The following is an 18191-nucleotide window of genomic DNA, read 5'->3' as shown; positions in this document are numbered from 1 at the left end:
TTGGGTTTGGGTTTCATGATTAGAACCCAAAACCTTCTTGGTGCCACCAAGTGCGACACCGTACAACCACAAATACGTCACACTAAAATGTTTTCCATTAGTATTCGATTTACAGAAAACATTTGAATGATTCTCCTTTAGAGAAAAGATCCACTGACTGAGTTCAGCTAACTACACCATGTGTGTCTAATCCTGGTATTCAAAATGTGGTTTCCACCCATGCCATTACCTTGCATTCATCCTGAATCAGATGTGGTTCAAGTAGTGTGTTAGATGTATGTTTATTCCAACCAATAAACCAGGGTTTGGAGTCTTCTCTTTGCATGGATCCTGAGGAGCTGAATTTCTCTTTAGTTTTGTCGGCTGGATCACCCAGACAGTGAAATGTGATCCTTTGGCTTGCTTCAGAACTCAATAAATGGAGAAACTTCATTTGGACTTTCCCAATGTCAAACTCCAGCTATAAGAAAGGAGTAGAAAGTATGACTGTAGTATCACAAGCACAAAGATAATAGTAAGAGATCTCTTTCAGGCTATCAAAATTTATTTAGTTTAATTTCTAATGCTCAAAGCATTGACATGTTTAGTATTTTACTTCTTCACTGATACCTTATTGGAGGCCACTGGTTGTAAACAAGTCTGTCCACCTCCAGTAAAGTTGCAGAAGACCTTGAAGGCATCAGAAGTGCAGCCAAGGTTTGGATCAATCCAGAACCAATCTAAAAGTCCCAAATAAAATGGAGAAAATGTTCAATGACACAGAGATGCAACACTCACATTCATCAAATTTTGTGTCGTCTGAATATCCAAGATTATGGATCCTGGAAACATGTCAAGAAGGAAGGACTTTGGGTTCCTCACCCAATCTTTAAGGCTAAATACAGCCACCCTACCTAATTGCAGTCACTTGTATCTGAGATTTTGGCCTCTCCATTGTGATCAATTTATCATGACCAGAGGTAAAGATTGGAACCTAGACAAATTTATCAAGGTTCTTTTTTCATGACAAAAAATCAGAGTAGCACCCACATCACTGCAGACAAGGCCCCAGCTAAAGCTAGAACTACTGATCAAACCTGAAATCTGGGTGTAGTGATGGACTTACATCTGGGCCTTCAGACACATAAAGATAGTTACAAAGTCAGCCTTCTATTAGCTGAAATAAAATTCCAGGATTAAAGGAATAATGTCCCACAAAGATCTTGAGAAACTCATCCACATATTTATCTTTAGTTGAACTGATTACTTTACGGTGTCTTCACTGGTCTGCCTAAAAAAATCAATTAGACAGCTGCAGCTGATCCGGAATACGGCTGCTCACATTCTCACTAAAACGTGGAAGATAGAAAACATCACCTCAGTTCTAAAGTCCTCTCACTTGCTCCCTGTAGCTCAGAGAATATATTTTAAAATAATTTATCCTAAAGGCCTGTTGTTAACCCAGACCAGTCAGGACTTCTAGTCCAAGAATACTCTGCTGCCCCAGAATCAGATCTAAACATGGAGAAGCAGCATTCAGTTTTTATTCACCACTAATCTGGAACAAACTTCCAGAAAACTGCCAAAATGCTAAAAAACTGAGCTTGTTTCAATCAAGACTAAAAACACATTTGTTTAGATAGCAGTCCATCTTATTGTGGTGTGTCGTATAATTTGGCTAATCTGTCCAACATGTGACTCAGAAAACTTACCGTCTTTGAGTTGTAAGTGCTGACAGTCCAGGAGGTCTTTACAGACACGAGCCGGATTTTCCTTTGTGCCAAGAGGTTTTTTGATGCTCTCAATCACGCCGCTCAGGTAACGCAGGGTCTTCAGTATCTCTATGTTCTGGTCTGGCAGGTTCATTTCAATGTTCTGAAAGATCTGGTTAAGCAAGGCAAACAAAGGAGTCAAACTACAGAGTAATGAGGATATAAAACCTCTATTAGAATTATCCTTTAAAATAGCATCCTTATTTATTTGTAGTAGGTGAGCTTCATTAAACTAGAGTTTCATCTGAAAGGGAATTTTCATAAAGGAAAATTACATGCTATCATACAGATTCATTGCACAGAAAGAATGTTTGTTGGAAGTGGATGGGAACCAGTGAAGTGTCCAGCAGATATACAGTATGTAATCCTTTATCTGTTCCCACACCCTCTTTAGAATCCTGCCAGTGTTGTTTTGAATATGTTGAAGCTTTTGAAGGATCTTGCTCAGGATCCCAAACGTCAGTTCCATAAAATACTCCAACCTGGAGGAGACTAGCATCACTTAGCACCTGTCTTCTGGAACAAAAATGACCAGTACTTGCTTTAATGACGATGGCATGAATAAGAGAGTTGCAAGACCAAAACCCAACAGACAATCTAAACATGAGACCCAACACTGCAAACAAGAAAAAGAATAATAACATAAAGTTTTCTTCAGTAGAGCCCCAGCTTGATTGCTTCCATGCAATGCTACACTGATAAAGTAATTCAAACAAAATCTCCAAAAATGTGCATATGCTCTACAATATTAAGCAATCTTTTAAATTTGTCCTATCACCAGTTCTCTAACTTCATGAGAAACCGAATTTTAGGTTTTCATGGGCTATACACCATGATCACAAAAACTAAAATATATCCCTCTGAAAATAAGATATCTTCAATTTTATAAGCTTCAATTTTTGAATATAATGATTAAAACAAATTATCCTTCAATGATATTATGATATAGTGAGAACAGTACCTCTGTCCTGATGGCAGCGTTGGTGTCAGACTGCCTGTGGAGAGCTGAGTCATCATAAATGTATCTCTGTAGATTCAGAACCAACATGATGAGACACATTCAAACCATAACAGTCACTATCTACTGTAATTCTACAGAAAAACAGTAGAAGGCTTGTATCTACAAAGTCTCACGTTATTAATTTGAGCAGAATTAACAATAACAATCTTTTATAAACACTACAGATAGTCTTTGATTAAATAAACAGTGAGCAATCTGATAAAGTGGAGGTAAAACTGGAAGTAAAGATAATAGGAGTTGATAAATGATTCACTTTGCCAAGAGCTACAAGACAAAATTTTCTGAAATTCATGATTTGTTGGTTAGTCGGTTTTGAAAAAACTCTAGAAGAAAAGGAACACATTTTAACAGGACATGGGAACATTATAAAGTTGTTGCCTCTCCAAAAATGTTACAAATTTTTTTCAGCATTTAGAATTTTATACTATCAAACTACCCTCTGTGTAAACATTCCTGCCACAAAACACTTACTGTGGGTCCAGGGGGGCCCGGTGGTCCCTAAAGAGGAAAAAAAGATTAAGATTACACGAGTTACTGGCAAAAAAAAATGGTCCCAATCAGATCAGTTTCTAAGATATTCTCTGTGAAGTGGCAATACCAGAAGATATAGATTTAACAGCTTTATCTCAAAACACAAAATACTTAAAAATAGGATTTTTAGTATTAAACATTTTTAATGCATGTCAGTCCAGCTTTTAAGATCATTTAAATGCAACATATTCTGTACAGTATTTGTTTGATGGACATGTCATATTGAAGTAAAGACTTACTTGTGGTCCTGGACTTCCATGTGGTCCTTGAGGCCCCTGAAAGTGTACCATAAAGTATAAAGAATTTACATACTGTACACTCATGATTATTATCAATGTTACATTAATTTTATTCTTTCATTATGTTTTCATAAACAATACCTAATTTCAAAACAAGACCGTCAGTTCCCGAAACAACACACATAAAAAAACCTTGTAAAAGCCCACGAGGGGTCAGTGAGACCACACACAACGTAAAATATTTGTGGGGTCCAAATGATTCCATCTCTTAAGACTGCAGGAGGGTTAATATCCACTTGATTTGTTTTTCCTAAACCAGTTTAGGACCTGGTGTTTAGAACCATTTTACTGTTGTAACAAACAGTGTCCAAGTTGATTCACTTGGCCCGAACATTCACTTCCAATGAGTGGAAATTGGTCAGGATGTTTAGGAACAACAAATGAACTATTCGTAAACCAGAAAATGTTTTAGTGTCAGTGTCACTGTTCTTCATGCACATGTAAAATTTCCAGAGGACTAAAATGAGAAGCCAAATGCTTTGTGAAAAACAAGAGACTCTTAGGCTTGCTCCATGATTTTTGAAGTAAGAGCTATATTTCTGACAAGTCATGTATAGTAGTTAGATTGCTAAAGCTTTCTTCTATGTCTCTTTACAACTGAATACTTTTTTGCCATCTACGCCTTCATCTCACAAAACAACAATATATTTTGAACAGCACAAACTTCACAAACTTAAGATACTCACCACTTCACCATTGCTTCCTTTTAAACCTTTCGGGCCCTAAAGCAGGTTAAAAAAAATAACCTTTCACTTTAACTTCAAACACGTTGCACTTAGCTGATTTTATGAAAGGCAAATAAAATGTGTAGCAATGACTCTAGACAAGTTTAAACGTACAGGTTTTCCTAGTGGACCAATCATTCCTTCAGGGCCCACAGGTCCAGCAAATCCCTGAAAGGTGAAATAAATTTGTACATCAACACAAATTGCCAATGCAATTACAAAGCAATATTTTTATCATTAGCCTTAATGAAAAAAAATATTTGCATGTATTTTGTGTACCCATTCATGTCCCAAAAATTATCTTTTTGTTTGTAATACAAGCACTTTGAAATGCCTTGTTGCTAAGAGGTGCTATACAAATAAAATGTGATTGATTGATAATACTCATGCAAGTAATATAAGAGTAGATATTCGGTTATACTAGGTCTCATATTAAAACTAAAATTAAATGTAAAAACATAATTTTAACTAGAGCACCAAAGTGGAAATGACACTGATCTTTTAAAAATGCACTGAAGACAACCTTTTACTATTAAACTTTGATATTATGTGTCAAATGAGAGAAAATCAACATTCACAGTTTATAACTCACCAAAGAACCTACAGGCCCTTTAGGGCCTGGGATGCCTCTCAGTCCCAAGTCACCATTTGGGCCCTGTTTCCAGGCAAAAATAAATAATAATGTCATCAATATGTTTCTTTCTAATATATATATTTTATTATGCTTCATTATAATTGCACAACTGAAATGTTTCTTACTTTTGGCCCAGAAAAGCCTTGTAACCCAACCATTCCCAAATCTCCAGTCTCTCCCTGCAGACACAAAAATATCAGTGACCCCAAAAAGACATATGAAAAAAATAAGAACATGCATAGTGTTTATGATTTTATGTCATGCTTTTGAAGCAATGCATTCAATATCCCACAAAAAATCCCCTTTGTGTCTATTTTGGAAGAACTTGAACAGATATTGCTTTTGTGTCTGGATCTACAGTAGCCCCAACAACCCTCCACATAACTTTCAAGAAACACACACACACACACACCCAAATCCCCCACGCACACACACACAACACGCACACCCCCGCACACAGGGGGAACGTCTGCATCTTTTTCTGTCTGTGTCTGCTTCCCAGGTGTTTCTAGTGGCATGTTTGTACAGCCAGTCTTTCACATCCTTTGGAGAGCTCCGTTTTCAAACCAGCGTCTTTGGCTGGGAAACTGCATTCACTGAGAAGTGTAAAGGAATCTGACCCAGGGGTAAAAATCCCCCCTCTGTTTTAGAAATGTCAGTGGAGATAACGAGTAGAAAGAGGGGAGATGGGGGGACTGAGTACTGTTTCCTTTCTCTCATTCTCTCTTTTTTTTTTGAGGGAGTTACATAAGTGGAGCACCTTTTTTTCAGGACACTGCAGCATGCTGCTCTTACATAACTTTTCAGATGGAATGTTTCCATTTCAGTTCTCACCGCAATAATTTGGTGCTCTATCCAGGCTGGAAAAGCATCAGGCACAGATATTTTGACTAAATACATATCAGTTACATACAGCCTGAAGTTATATTTGGAGAGAAGTTTAGGAAAGAAGCCGGTTTATAATCCTGCTCAACGAGAACATTCCAAGGATGGTATCAGTTATCCAGATTAATGTGGTACGGTTGGTGGATTATGCTGTTATGTTTTTATTCTGATCAGTTTTCATGTGTCCTTTATTTTGGGAGATTCTGCTTGGTTTTAGTTTGTGTTGTGCGTCTTTCTGTCACGTAGCCCAAAGAACTTTATTTTGTAATCATTTTTCCACCTACATTGTGTAAAGATTCCTTTTCATATTTAATATGATTGAGCCTGCTTCTCTTTTCTGTCCCATTTGGTTCCAGCCCCCCAGTCATGCTTTCATCTTTCAGTATATTGCAATTCTTATCAATCATTTGTTTGTGTCCTAGAGTGTATCTATTATTTAGACATTTTCTATTTTTTCTTTTAGTCTTTCATAGAATTCTTGTGACATTAATTTTATTTTGTTGTATCTTAAATTAAAGTGTAAGCCCCATTTACCTAATCACTTAAGTTCTTAATTTGCAATTATCTTTTGCATCTTAAGGGAATGTACATTCTTGATATTTGAATAACAATTAGAGAAATTTAAATACACATCAGGAAAAAAGGTGATAAAATATGCAAATCGGATGAAGGTAAAAATCAGCCAAAAGGTAGATTTTCATGTTAAAGTTTCTAAACTGCACAGCACCCTTGAAAGAAACATTTGGGGTTCTGTATACAGTTTTGGGTCGTATCTATGTGGAGTTTCCACTCACTGGTTGTCCTTTAGGTCCTGGATCACCTTTCTTGCCTTGGTCACCTGTCGACCCCTCTACGCCTTTGGATCCAGGAGTTCCCCTGTCTCCAAGCAGGCCGAGTTCTCCCTAAATTATTATAAAGTGTCATTTGTTTACAAATTTATTTAAAAAAATATTTAATTTAATGTAAAACACCAACTTCAGATAATTTAGCTTTTTTCTATTTTTTCCTCCCGTCCTAGTTCTTCTCACCTTCTGACCAGGTGGTCCGCTCTCTCCAGGTGCTCCAGGAAGTCCAATTTCTCCCCTGGAACCTGGACGCCCAGCAGGGCCCTCTGGGCCCAACAAGCCTCGTTGACCCTGCAGGTGAACAAGAAGTGTAAGCAAGAAAATGCTAGTTGCTTCTGGCAACTTGAAGAAGAACATCTGAATATAAGGTAAGAATCATGTTTGGAAAAACATTTCAAAATCAGTAACATTGGCTTTGCTCTTTCTTCCCATGATTTAGGATTATCACCAACTTTCAGTAGAAGATATTTTTCCACACAACCTGTCTTGAGGCAAAAGCTTTAGTATTTTGGAATCAACAGCAATTTGGTATGACTTATAAATAAATGTAGGCAGACTTATCTTTAAATAACACAGAGTGATAATACTTAAATGTGGGGAAAATTGTATTTGGGAGAAACTATTGGTTAGGCAGAATTTTCTCTTTGCATGATGTATGACAATAAGAACAAACATTAAAGAAGATCATTGTTGTGATCAGCTGCAACAATATAACCAGTTATCAGAAATTTGCCACTTAATTTTAAGAGACTAATAAAATAGCAAATGAATGTTAAATATGTGATCAAAACAAAACATATTGTTGTATTAAACGTTATGAACACAAAAATAATTTCCACCCATGTTTTCGACAAGTATCTTTCTTCTTCAATGCCTTCTGCTTCACAGCTAGATGCAACAAAGAAGGTAGCAATACAACAGCAAGAAAATGTCCTCATGTAGGGTAGGAGGGTTTGTTACTTATGAGAGAAAATACCAAAGTTGTGTGATTTTCTGATTACACTGTTTCTTGAGTTTTAAGGGTGCCACACAAACTCTACCAGTGGTCAATGACTTACTGTCTAATTCTGCTTCACCATAAAAGCTAGTAAAACTTAATGAATACTAAAACCAAGTATTTTCCCCTTTAATTAAAAATTTTTTAAAACAGTAACAGTTGTTCCTTTGTAGTGTATGGTGGTTTTCTGCTCCATTTGCTGTGTGGTGAAGCAAAATTGAAAGACTCACTAGAAAACACACAGAGCTCGCAGTCATCCCAGATACGGCTTCTATTCTTCAATCTCTTTTAGACGATTTGACAAGTTGAGAATCAGACGAAAATTGCAGAGCTGTCATGAAACCCCAAAAGGAGTTAAAGGTTTTTTTGTAATCCTTCAACTTCTTGAGATTTAATTAGGATGGAGCAGCAACTCTCTCACGCATATGCATGGTGAATACTGGAGCTATGGAAAATGTTGTGGAGAACTAAGATGATTGATTTACAGTTGGATGTAGAGTTGGGCAAAATTCCACGCTAAGGAAAATTCCCCCAGTTCCGGCAGTGGCCATTAAAACACATGTGAACATGCAAGCCCTCTTGAGTATAGAGGCTATAGGCTTTATGGGTTGTTTGGAAATCAATGCATATCTGGTTTTGAACACACACTAGGCCATTAAAAAATGGGAACTGCTCAGCAGAGGCTCCTACGTGGCCTGGGTGATAATTTTACAATGTTGTTGTGGAGCTTGGCAAGTCAGTCTAATATTACTTCAACTTAAATTACATGTCATAACATTTTTAACATCCTCTTCACTAGACTATGCAATGTTTTTGCACATTAAAACTATTCTTAGGTTCGGCCATCTGCGTTCCTTTGGCTGAGGTTTATGGAGGTAAATAAAAAAAATACAATACAATAAAACGTCAACAAAATTACACTGATTGGATAGTTTATGTGATGAAATGACACATTCCTGTCCAAAAACGATCACTTAAAATGTAATATCTGCATTACTCTGTGAGATAAACTACCAAAAAAAACAAGAGATTCCTGAATTAGTCACACTAGATTTTTATATGGCGTTGTGTAAATGAAATTCACACAAGGGAACCTGACTTTCCAAGCCTGTATAAAATTCTCCAGTTTGGCTGCTGACATGTTTAAATAAACCCACAGTGCTACAATCAGGTGAGACCAATAAAATCAAACAAGTCAAGCAAAGCCAAGTTCATTTATGAAGCACTTTAGAAAGGGCACTGACCAAAGTGCTAAACAAGGAATGAGTGAAATAAAAGAAAAATAATGTTATGATTTAAAAAAAAAAATGTAATGATTAAAGGTAAAAATGGCAAAAATAAAAGGCCACAGACAATAAATAAAAATAAAACCAAAATAAATATAAACTGACCAAGATATGAATGTGAAAAAAGTTTCAAAGATTAGTAAAATAAATTACAAATTTATTTTACTAAGATTATAAAACCACCAGATTGTGACAACATACTTTTAAGGCTGGTCAGAAGTTATCTCCAACATCTGTGCACTTTAGACTTGTTTGTAGCATTTGTGTATGCTAAAAGCTTTAATCACAACCAAACAGCCACAATCTTCCGCAATGCAATGCAGCTGTTACCTGTCGGCCTTGTTTTCCTGGCAGACCTGGTAAGCCACTCAGTCCTGGAAGACCATCTGGACCTGCATAACCTTTCAGTCCCGTGAGTCCAGGTAAACCAGTTGGACCCTGGAGAATTACAACATCACTTATTTAAAAATTCAAATTCAAAAATACTTTATTGATCCCAAAAGGAAATTAAATTATAGTAAATTTCAGGCTGAAGGCCATTTGTACATGCCAACACTGTCCTTATATGATGATAATCCCAAACGCATTCTTGTTAAAGCACCTGGTGTCAATAGTTTTCTTTTTCCTCTTACACTGGGACACACATCAGTGTCTGGAGTCTTAAGATTAAAATAAACCTTAAAAAATAAGTCGTATTTTTGCTGTATGGACACTCCAAAGCTATATTTGAAAACCTAAAATTAAATTTTAAGTTTTGTTCCAAAGTGAATGGGACTAGGTATTCTTCTTTAATCATTTGCTAAAAAAGCTTCATTACTTAACATTGAGAAGCTTGTAAGCTTGGTTTTGTTAATTTCCTTTACATAATTGTTTCAGTGAAAATATTTCTCACTCAAGCCACAGTCTCTTCAGAAGGCATGCTTTCTATCGCTGCTCAGTGCAGAGTAAAATAAAAATAGTATCTGGCTTTTTCAGCAGGCAAAGTTGTTTTTTATTAAAAAAATATATGAAGTTTACACAGCAGTAAAAATGTTGCAGTAGTTTCTGTCTAAGCCAGACAATTGTTTGATGTAATGTGACACTCACTTCAGCACCAGGGGCTCCATTCAGACCCCTCACTCCTTTCTTTCCAGCTGAGCCCTAAAATGTGAAAAACAGGAAATGTAAGGCACAAATAAAAGTCAATGTAGAGGACAAGACTTTCAAGCAACTCAAGTCGTGCAGCGTTTGTATATTTCAACTATTCTGTCAGGAAAACATGGAATAAACATCTGTAAACAAGTCATTGTGTCAAGCGGAATTTTTTCTCAAATCATAAAATAATAAAAAAATTTAATACTAAAATATTAAACAGCAATATCACACTTTCCCACTAGACAATTACACAGAAGTCATATCCAGAAAGACAAAATACCTCTGAAGTTATTTGTAGCTTCAGAGGTTTCCAACATGTTATGGTTTACTAAAGCTTTTAATTTAAAACAGGCATAAACAGGAAACCAGACAAAGTCTCCAGTGTTTTCATGTCAGACCAAATGATGAGGGTTACTAACAGATGGCAGCAGATGTTGCTTTTAGTGTTCCTCACAAAAAGAGACTGAACCGAAGCCAAAAGGTAAAGAGAAAATAACAGGTAAATAAGTGGCGACGACAAACTATTTACCTAGTTGCTTGTCTGATGCCATTGTGTAGCTTAGAACATCTCTCTGAATTGAGAGTCTGGACACTTTTTAATCTTGTTTTCAAGATGTTTTTAAGTTACATATGTTACACTTTAAATGTGCAGGTAATATATGTGCAGTGACTCACTGGAGGCCCTTTTCCTCCTTTAACTCCTGCTTCTCCAGGCTGGCCAGGTAGTCCCTTTACCATGCAAGAATATAAACACTTACAACCAATAAAACTTATTATCCGTATCAAAATTGTGTTAATGTGATATTTTAGAGCAGTAGGTAATGGAATAAAACTCTGTTTATACTGCTAATTCCATTAGAGGCTTGAGTCTGTTGACTCACCGGTGGGCCAGGTGGTCCAATCCTGCCACGAGGTCCAATCACACCAACATGACCCTGGAAGATTGATAATTGAGACATGATCATATGCTTTTCGAATCAACTTTAAATACTCATACTAGATACAAATTTTTCTGGATTGAAGGAATGTTGCTGCATGTTCGATGCCATTTGCCACAATGTCACTAGAGTAAATAGTACTGTATAATTATTCATTTATTTTTTATCTAATAACACAATAAGGCAACTGTGGTCACATTTTTAGCGACTTTAGTCAATTTTAGTAAAACAATGTTAAAATATATTTATATTTGTATGTCAACTTTCCACAAAAAAATGTTATTGCAAATCATTTTAAAGAAAATAATACATTATTTTTTAATATATATTTGTTGCATTTTATATATATATATATATATATATATATATATATACACACATGAGCACGGCACAGAAAGGTATCGGTGTAAATAGCAGAGGAGCCAAACACCAACTCCTCGTAGACCGCACAGTTGCCCGAGACTGCAAAACCCGACACACCAAGCTGTGCATGGCTTGGATTGATTACAAGAAAGCCTATGACTCAATGCCGCATACTTGGATCATTGAATGCTTAGAGATGTATAACATCAACAGGACTCTGAGAGCCTTCATTGCAAACTCGATGAAGCTGTGGAAAACCACCCTTGAAGCCAACTGCAAACCACCTGCACAAGTGTCCATCAAATGTGGCATATACCAAGGAGATGCTCTGTCCCCACTGCTGTTCTGCATAGGCCTGAACCCCCTCAGCCAAATTATCAACAAGACTGGCTACGGATACCGACTCAAAAATGGGGCCAACATCAGTCACATTCTCTACATGGATGACATCAAGCTGTATGCCAAGAGTGAACGAGACATCGACTCACTGATCCACACCACCAGGATCTACAGCACGGACATTGGGATGTCATTTGGACTAGAGAAGTGTGGTCGGCTGATCACAAAGAGGGGGAAGGTCATCCCCACAGAAGGGGTCTCACTCCCAGAAGGAACAATAGCAGACATAGAGGACAGTTACAAGTACCTAGGTATACCACAAGCAAATGGCAACCTCGATGAGGTCACAAGGAAAGGAGCCACAGCTAAATACCTCCAACGAATAAGGCAAGTCCTGAGAAGCCAGCTCAATGGCAAGAACAAAATCCGTGTGATAAACAGCTATGCCCTGCCAGTAATCAGATACCCTGCTGGAATAATTAGCTGGCCAAAGGAGGAGATAAAAGCCACGGATATTAAGACTAGAAAACTACTAACAATGCATGGAGGGTTCCATCCCAAATCCAGCACCCTGAGACTGTACACGAGCCGCAAGGAAGGAGGCAGAGGACTAGTGAGTGTGAGAACCACAGTCCAGGACGAAACAACTAAGATCCATAAATACATCAGGGACAAAGCCTCAACAGACAATGTGCTCAGTGAATATCTCAGACAACAGGGAACGGAGGTTGAGGTGCCAGAGATACCATCATGGGAGGACAAGCCCCTACATGGGATGTACCACCAGCAAATAACCCAAGTGGCTGATATCAGTAAATCCTACCAATGGCTGGAAAAAGCTGGACTCAAGGACAGCACAGAGGCCCTCATCCTGGCTGCCCAGGAACAGGCCCTAAACACCAGAGCAATAGAGGCCCAGATCTACCACACCAGACAAGACCCAAGGTGTAGGTTGTGCAAGGAGGCCCCTGAGACAGTCCAGCACATAACAGCAGGGTGCAAGATACTGGCAGGGAAAGCGTACATGGAACGACATAACCAAGTTGCAGGCATAGTGTACAGAAACATCTGTGCAGAATATGGACTGGAAACCCCGAGATCAAAGTGGGAAACACCCCCAAAGGTGGCGGAGAACACCAGAGCTAAGATCCTGTGGGACTTCCAGATCCAGACAGACAAAATGGTAATGGCGAACCAACCAGACATTGTCGTAGTGGATAAACAACAGAGGAAAGCCGTTGTGGTAGATGTAGCAATACCAAGCGACTGCAACATCAGGAAAAAGGAGCACGAGAAACTAGAGAAATACCAGGGCCTCAGGGAGGAACTGGAGAGGGCCTGGAAGGTGAAGACCACAGTGGTGCCTGTGGTCATCGGGGCCCTCGGGGCAGTCACCCCCAAACTGGACCAATGGCTACAACAGATCCCAGGAACAACATCAGACATCTCAGTCCAGAAATGTGCAGTCCTTGGCACAGCCAAGATACTGCGCAGAACCCTCAAGCTCCCAGGCCTCTGGTAGAGGACCCGAGCTCAGAGGATAAGAACCACCCGCGGTGGGTGAGAAGGGAATTTTTTTATATATATTGATTTGCTTAGTTAGATTAATCTTAATCTATCACTTACAGTGACAGATTACTATTCTATTTATGAGATCACGTGAAAACAGCACAAACAAACAAAGAAAGAATCAGTGTTTGAAATCAGTAAACACAGTTTCTCACTTTACTTACAGGTTAAATATAAATGTCTAAACCTCTCAAAGAAAACAAAGAAAAATTTGCATTTACTATAGCCTTGCCCTGTACTGTAACACATAGCATTGTTTTCGTGGTTTTACCAACCTTGTATCCTTCGTCTCCTGGCTCCCCACGTTCCCCACGCTCTCCTGGAGGCCCCTGAGTAGACAATCATGCAGCTACATGAAAACATGTGCAATACATTGGCTTGATTCTCCTTGGCTGCAATCCTACTTGAACATAGTTACTTGTCAGTGCAACATACAGTACTTGTTCAGCTTCATCAAAGAAGTGACTCCCACTTTAATGATCATACTCTGCACTGTAAATCCTAAAAATGAGGTTGCCATTTATTAATTACAGAGTAAGGTTGTTAAAGTCTTATTTTTTTGTGATGAAAATAGGACGTTTTCTATTATGTCTTGAAATTATCTTGGATTATTTTTGCCACAACCAAAGCTGAAAGGCCTCATGACTTTTTACTAAACAAATTTCCATTTGACACAACAGTAGATCTCAGTATAACAACTAATGCACAGGAAATAAATGCAACGCAAGGAAAATAAAAAGAGAACACTGCAGTTTTCCTAAAGTATAAGTGTTTTTTATGGAAGATAAAAACATTGTTTTTTTTATATGGCAGAGTAAAAATTGCATAAAAAGCAGAGTTTGAAGGAAAGCAAGACCTACTGGTTCACCTAAGGGCCCTGGTGGTCCTGGAGTCTTATTGTCCTCGCCTGGATAACCCTGGGATGCATCGCAGGAGCACACAGTCACAGTCACAATCTATGCAACAACTCAAGCCAATACATTTTCACACTTAAACACTTTTAAATTCTTTGGAAGTATTTTAATTTGGATCGCTAATTTAGATCATATTACCTTTTCACCTTTGGGTCCCGGTGGTCCAATGGGCCCAGGTTTGCCAGGGTGCCCCTATGAAAGACAAATGTTGTCTTAGTTATACATAATAAACATAAATGGCTGTCCTATATAAATCAAATGTGATATTTTATCATTAATAATGTTCTCTAATTTGAGGACTGGTGTTCTCAACTCAAAAATATCCTTATGACTCTGATCATGTAGTATTTCTGAAGTGTAAAGTGTTTTGTAATATAATACACATGAAAAACTCACTGGGTATCCTGACAGTCCTGGTTGCCCTTCAAGCCCCATGACTCCTGGCTGACCCTGAGAAAAAAAAAATCAAATAACTACATAAAGCTTTTGTTTTATTTTACTCAAACACCATAGTGACTCTCACTAATTTAGCTTTCAACTCATATTCAATGATATTGTTTCCATCTACAGTAGTTTTAGTTTGATTCTAAGGCAATCCAAAGCAAACGGAAAAGTAGAACAAATTTGAACTAACAGGAGGGCCTCGAGTTCCCCGGGCCCCTTTCAGCCCTGCCTCGCCCGGTTGGCCGATGTCCCCTCGAGAGCCAATCTCACCAGCAAGACCTGGAGGGCCCCTCTCTCCCTGCAAATATCCAAAAGATCCGTTTATGGTTGGAAAAAATGGCACAGGATAGAATAAAAAGGAGACAGAAAGAAATTCACCTTTTACATTTTGATCAGGGATAGGTCATATTATTCATTTATTTATTTCAAACTGTTTTTTTTTAAAACAAGAGAACAAGCAATCAGTGGGACAGAAAAAAACATGTGCATATAAAACAGTAAATCAAGTAAGAGACTCAAAAATTGGACTTTGAAGATCTTTCAGAGGCAGAAGAATATCAGTTTCCGAGGGTGAAAACTGGTGGAGACATTACCCAAAAGACATCTCAACTACTGACACACAAATCCACAACCCGCTCTATAGATTCTTATTACTTAGGGTAACAGTAAGGTACATTTTTGCAAGGTACTTTTAAATATGGAAGATCCTAACCTTCTTTCCGTGGCGTCCTCTGTTCCCTGGAGGGCCAAGTTTTCCTTCTGGGCCCTTTCAACAACATGAAATAAAACATGTTTTTATGCTTAGTGGCACAACTGATTGAACTGCTGAATGTCAACCCCTGACTTAACTGCCTGAGAGGATTTTATAATTTAGGCACTTCCTTTTGTGAAGGAACTCAGTTGTTTGGTTGTTTTAGAAAACAACCAAAAAGTTAATCAAAGCTTGTAATCTGGTTGCATTTACTGAAAACAATTGCGTCGGTGATATTATTATCATGACTGATGTAATTTTTGACACTATATAAACCACATCACATCTCGTATTGCTTTATAACGACCTTGATGCTTTAGTGGCAGAACATCAGAATTCATGAATGCATCATAATAAAAGTCTTTGTTTAAGGAAGATTGTCAGTTGTCCTCAAACACACAAGACTTAGCTGCATTGTAATTCAAACTGTAAGCTGCCATTTTTTTACACACTACTGTTAAAATACTACATCTTTGTGTTGGAATAAATGAAACTATCCATCCATTAAATCTATCTGCTGATCCAGCGTCAGGAGAGTGCTGATGCTCATCTCCAGTGCTGACAAAAATCAACCTAACAGCTAAAGCTGGGATTCAAACCCAGGACTTTCTCACTGGAAGGCAACAGTGCCACTGCCCAGCTTCATCTGCCATGAATAATTATGAGCATGATTTATTTGTAATTTTAAAATCTGACAGTAAATTTTGGAAGGCAAAAAAATAACTTACGCGAAAGCCCTGTTTCCCAGGTATTCCTGCTGGTCCTTGGGGCCCCGGATCTCCTTCAAGTCCTTTGTCCCCAGGCTCCCCCAAAGGGCCACGCTCACCAGGGTCACCCTGAAAGATTCAGAGACAAAGAGTGAAACACATACCCAGGGTGGGTGAGGTGACAAGTAAGATTCATGTTTTTCATGCAGAAATCCCAGTTTCCAAACCCAACTTTCCAGAATACGTTGTTGTTTTTAGCCTATTTTTGGATGGAGGGATGGATGGTTTTGGAAGTCCAAATATTTATTCATATTTTCTTTTTCCATACTTATGAAAACCTGGAAAATATATTAATCAAATATTGTACTTCTCCAAACTTTTCGGGCATGTGTAGGAGTCTTGTAATCCTGTTTCGTGCTCCAACTGACTCCATTCAAAATTAAAGTAAAAATTTAAAAAAGCTACAGAAACAACTGAATATTCATCTTGTTATAAGATTTTGAAATTCTATTAGAAGATTAAATGGATTATTTTTCCAAATCTAAACAGGTTTAGCTTTAATCTAAACTGTCACATTTATTAAAAACATTTTAAATAGTCTTTAAAAAAGATTTTCTGTTCTTACCTTCGCTCCATCTTTCCCCTGTGGGCCATCTTCCCCTGGGGGGCCAGGTGGACCCTGTGAGTGAATTACAGTTTGAAACAAAAACGTTTTTTTCTCGAAGAGATCTACCAGCTAAATCAGAGACAATGCAAGAAAAATAAAAAAGACTATTTACAGAAGCATGTTTTCTACTAAATGTGTATTTCAGAAGAACAGTTAGGATAGTAAGCACCATCTTTATTGTGGTGCCAGAACAAAAACTTAACAATGAATGTGAACAGTATCAAAGCTGTCTTCAGAATAACTGATAAGTGCGAATGTCTGGTTTATAATAGACCAATACTGTCATTTCTCTCTAAAGCCTCCGTGACTTTAGATAAATTGAGACATAAAAGAGGATAAAACACCTTTACTTTCTGTGGCACTTTGACATATTATGTTCACAGAGCCTCAGCAGTGTAACACAGCACTTTGAACATCACAGCACTTGAACATTATTAATGTGCACTGTAAAAACTTCACTTAAGATGTTCAGTCCATTAGTGAGTCAGCAATGAGACATTCACAGCACAATCTGCACAAGGACGTCTCTGTGGTGAACGACTGCAGCTGTCTGGGACACACAAGGAAAACACTCAGTGTTTTAGTGAGTCATTAGCAGATTTTATGTGACTACGGTCTGAGTCATGAACTCTTAATCTTAAATTGTTGTATATCCTAACGCTTTTTTAGATGTAAAAAATGTTAAAGGTTTATACTCTACTGGTGGCCTTTATTCAACAGCAGCTTGAAAGGTGGAAGGGCAGAGAGAAAGGGAAGAATAGACCAGAATTAAGATTTCATAATATATGCTTTAACTAAGACAACTGCACTCAGATGACTTCTGATTGTCACTTCAGTATAATTTGTGGTTTCTTTTTATTTATTGTTTTAAGTTTTACTGCACATATAATTTTGCTTGGCACAGATAAAAACAGATAAAGAACTGAATGCATTTAATATTATTATATTTTTCATGTCTTCAAAGCTGCATTATATTGAGCTCCTCTGTCTTCTCGGCAGAAATACAGAAGCAACCAACCAGAGCCAGGAGGAGGGTCTTAGTGCTGTCAATCATTCTCATGTTCATCCATTCCCCTGGATCTCTGCTATGCTACATCTGGTACATAGCCCACCGTGAATGCTAACAGTAGTTAGCATGGCCACCAATGTCAGTGGATAAATAGTTTTCCTGGAACAGTAAGTCATTTTTCCACCATTAGTACATTGAGCAGTGTTGATTTCCTGGCTCTGATTGGTTGTTTTTGGCCGGGAGCCGTGCACTGTTGCAGATGACAATAGGAGCTCAATGAGCAGGTGGAGAAGCTCCATCTTCTCACAGATTATCTGTTTCGTACTGTTAAGACATGGAGACAGTTTTATCAAATACAGAAAAAAAAATTATATATATATAT

General features: G+C 37.8%; 1 protein-coding gene across 1 annotated transcript in view; it reads right to left on the bottom strand.

Annotated features, from left to right (window-relative positions):
- Window positions 1–18191, bottom strand: part of col24a1 (collagen type XXIV alpha 1 chain) — an 86391-nt gene that overhangs the window by 1753 nt on the left and 66447 nt on the right. The window contains exons 36-59 of the mRNA XM_023340042.1: window positions 16759–16812; window positions 16155–16262; window positions 15388–15441; window positions 14866–14973; window positions 14628–14681; window positions 14370–14423; window positions 14178–14234; window positions 13593–13646; window positions 10990–11043; window positions 10784–10837; window positions 10061–10114; window positions 9305–9412; window positions 6875–6982; window positions 6641–6748; window positions 5087–5140; window positions 4920–4982; window positions 4442–4495; window positions 4289–4324; window positions 3543–3578; window positions 3244–3270; window positions 2713–2778; window positions 1692–1863; window positions 610–719; window positions 230–460 (exon numbers count right to left, since the gene is read on the bottom strand). Of these exons, the coding sequence (XP_023195810.1) occupies window positions 230–460; window positions 610–719; window positions 1692–1863; window positions 2713–2778; window positions 3244–3270; window positions 3543–3578; window positions 4289–4324; window positions 4442–4495; window positions 4920–4982; window positions 5087–5140; window positions 6641–6748; window positions 6875–6982; window positions 9305–9412; window positions 10061–10114; window positions 10784–10837; window positions 10990–11043; window positions 13593–13646; window positions 14178–14234; window positions 14370–14423; window positions 14628–14681; window positions 14866–14973; window positions 15388–15441; window positions 16155–16262; window positions 16759–16812 (1878 nt within the window). The remainder of the gene's footprint in view (window positions 1–229; window positions 461–609; window positions 720–1691; window positions 1864–2712; window positions 2779–3243; window positions 3271–3542; window positions 3579–4288; window positions 4325–4441; window positions 4496–4919; window positions 4983–5086; window positions 5141–6640; window positions 6749–6874; window positions 6983–9304; window positions 9413–10060; window positions 10115–10783; window positions 10838–10989; window positions 11044–13592; window positions 13647–14177; window positions 14235–14369; window positions 14424–14627; window positions 14682–14865; window positions 14974–15387; window positions 15442–16154; window positions 16263–16758; window positions 16813–18191) is intronic.

The sequence above is a fragment of the Xiphophorus maculatus genome, chromosome 9 (genome assembly GCF_002775205.1).
Source record: "Xiphophorus maculatus strain JP 163 A chromosome 9, X_maculatus-5.0-male, whole genome shotgun sequence".
Lineage (NCBI taxonomy): Eukaryota > Metazoa > Chordata > Actinopteri > Cyprinodontiformes > Poeciliidae > Xiphophorus > Xiphophorus maculatus.
This window is presented reverse-complemented; position numbering and strand designations above follow the sequence as displayed.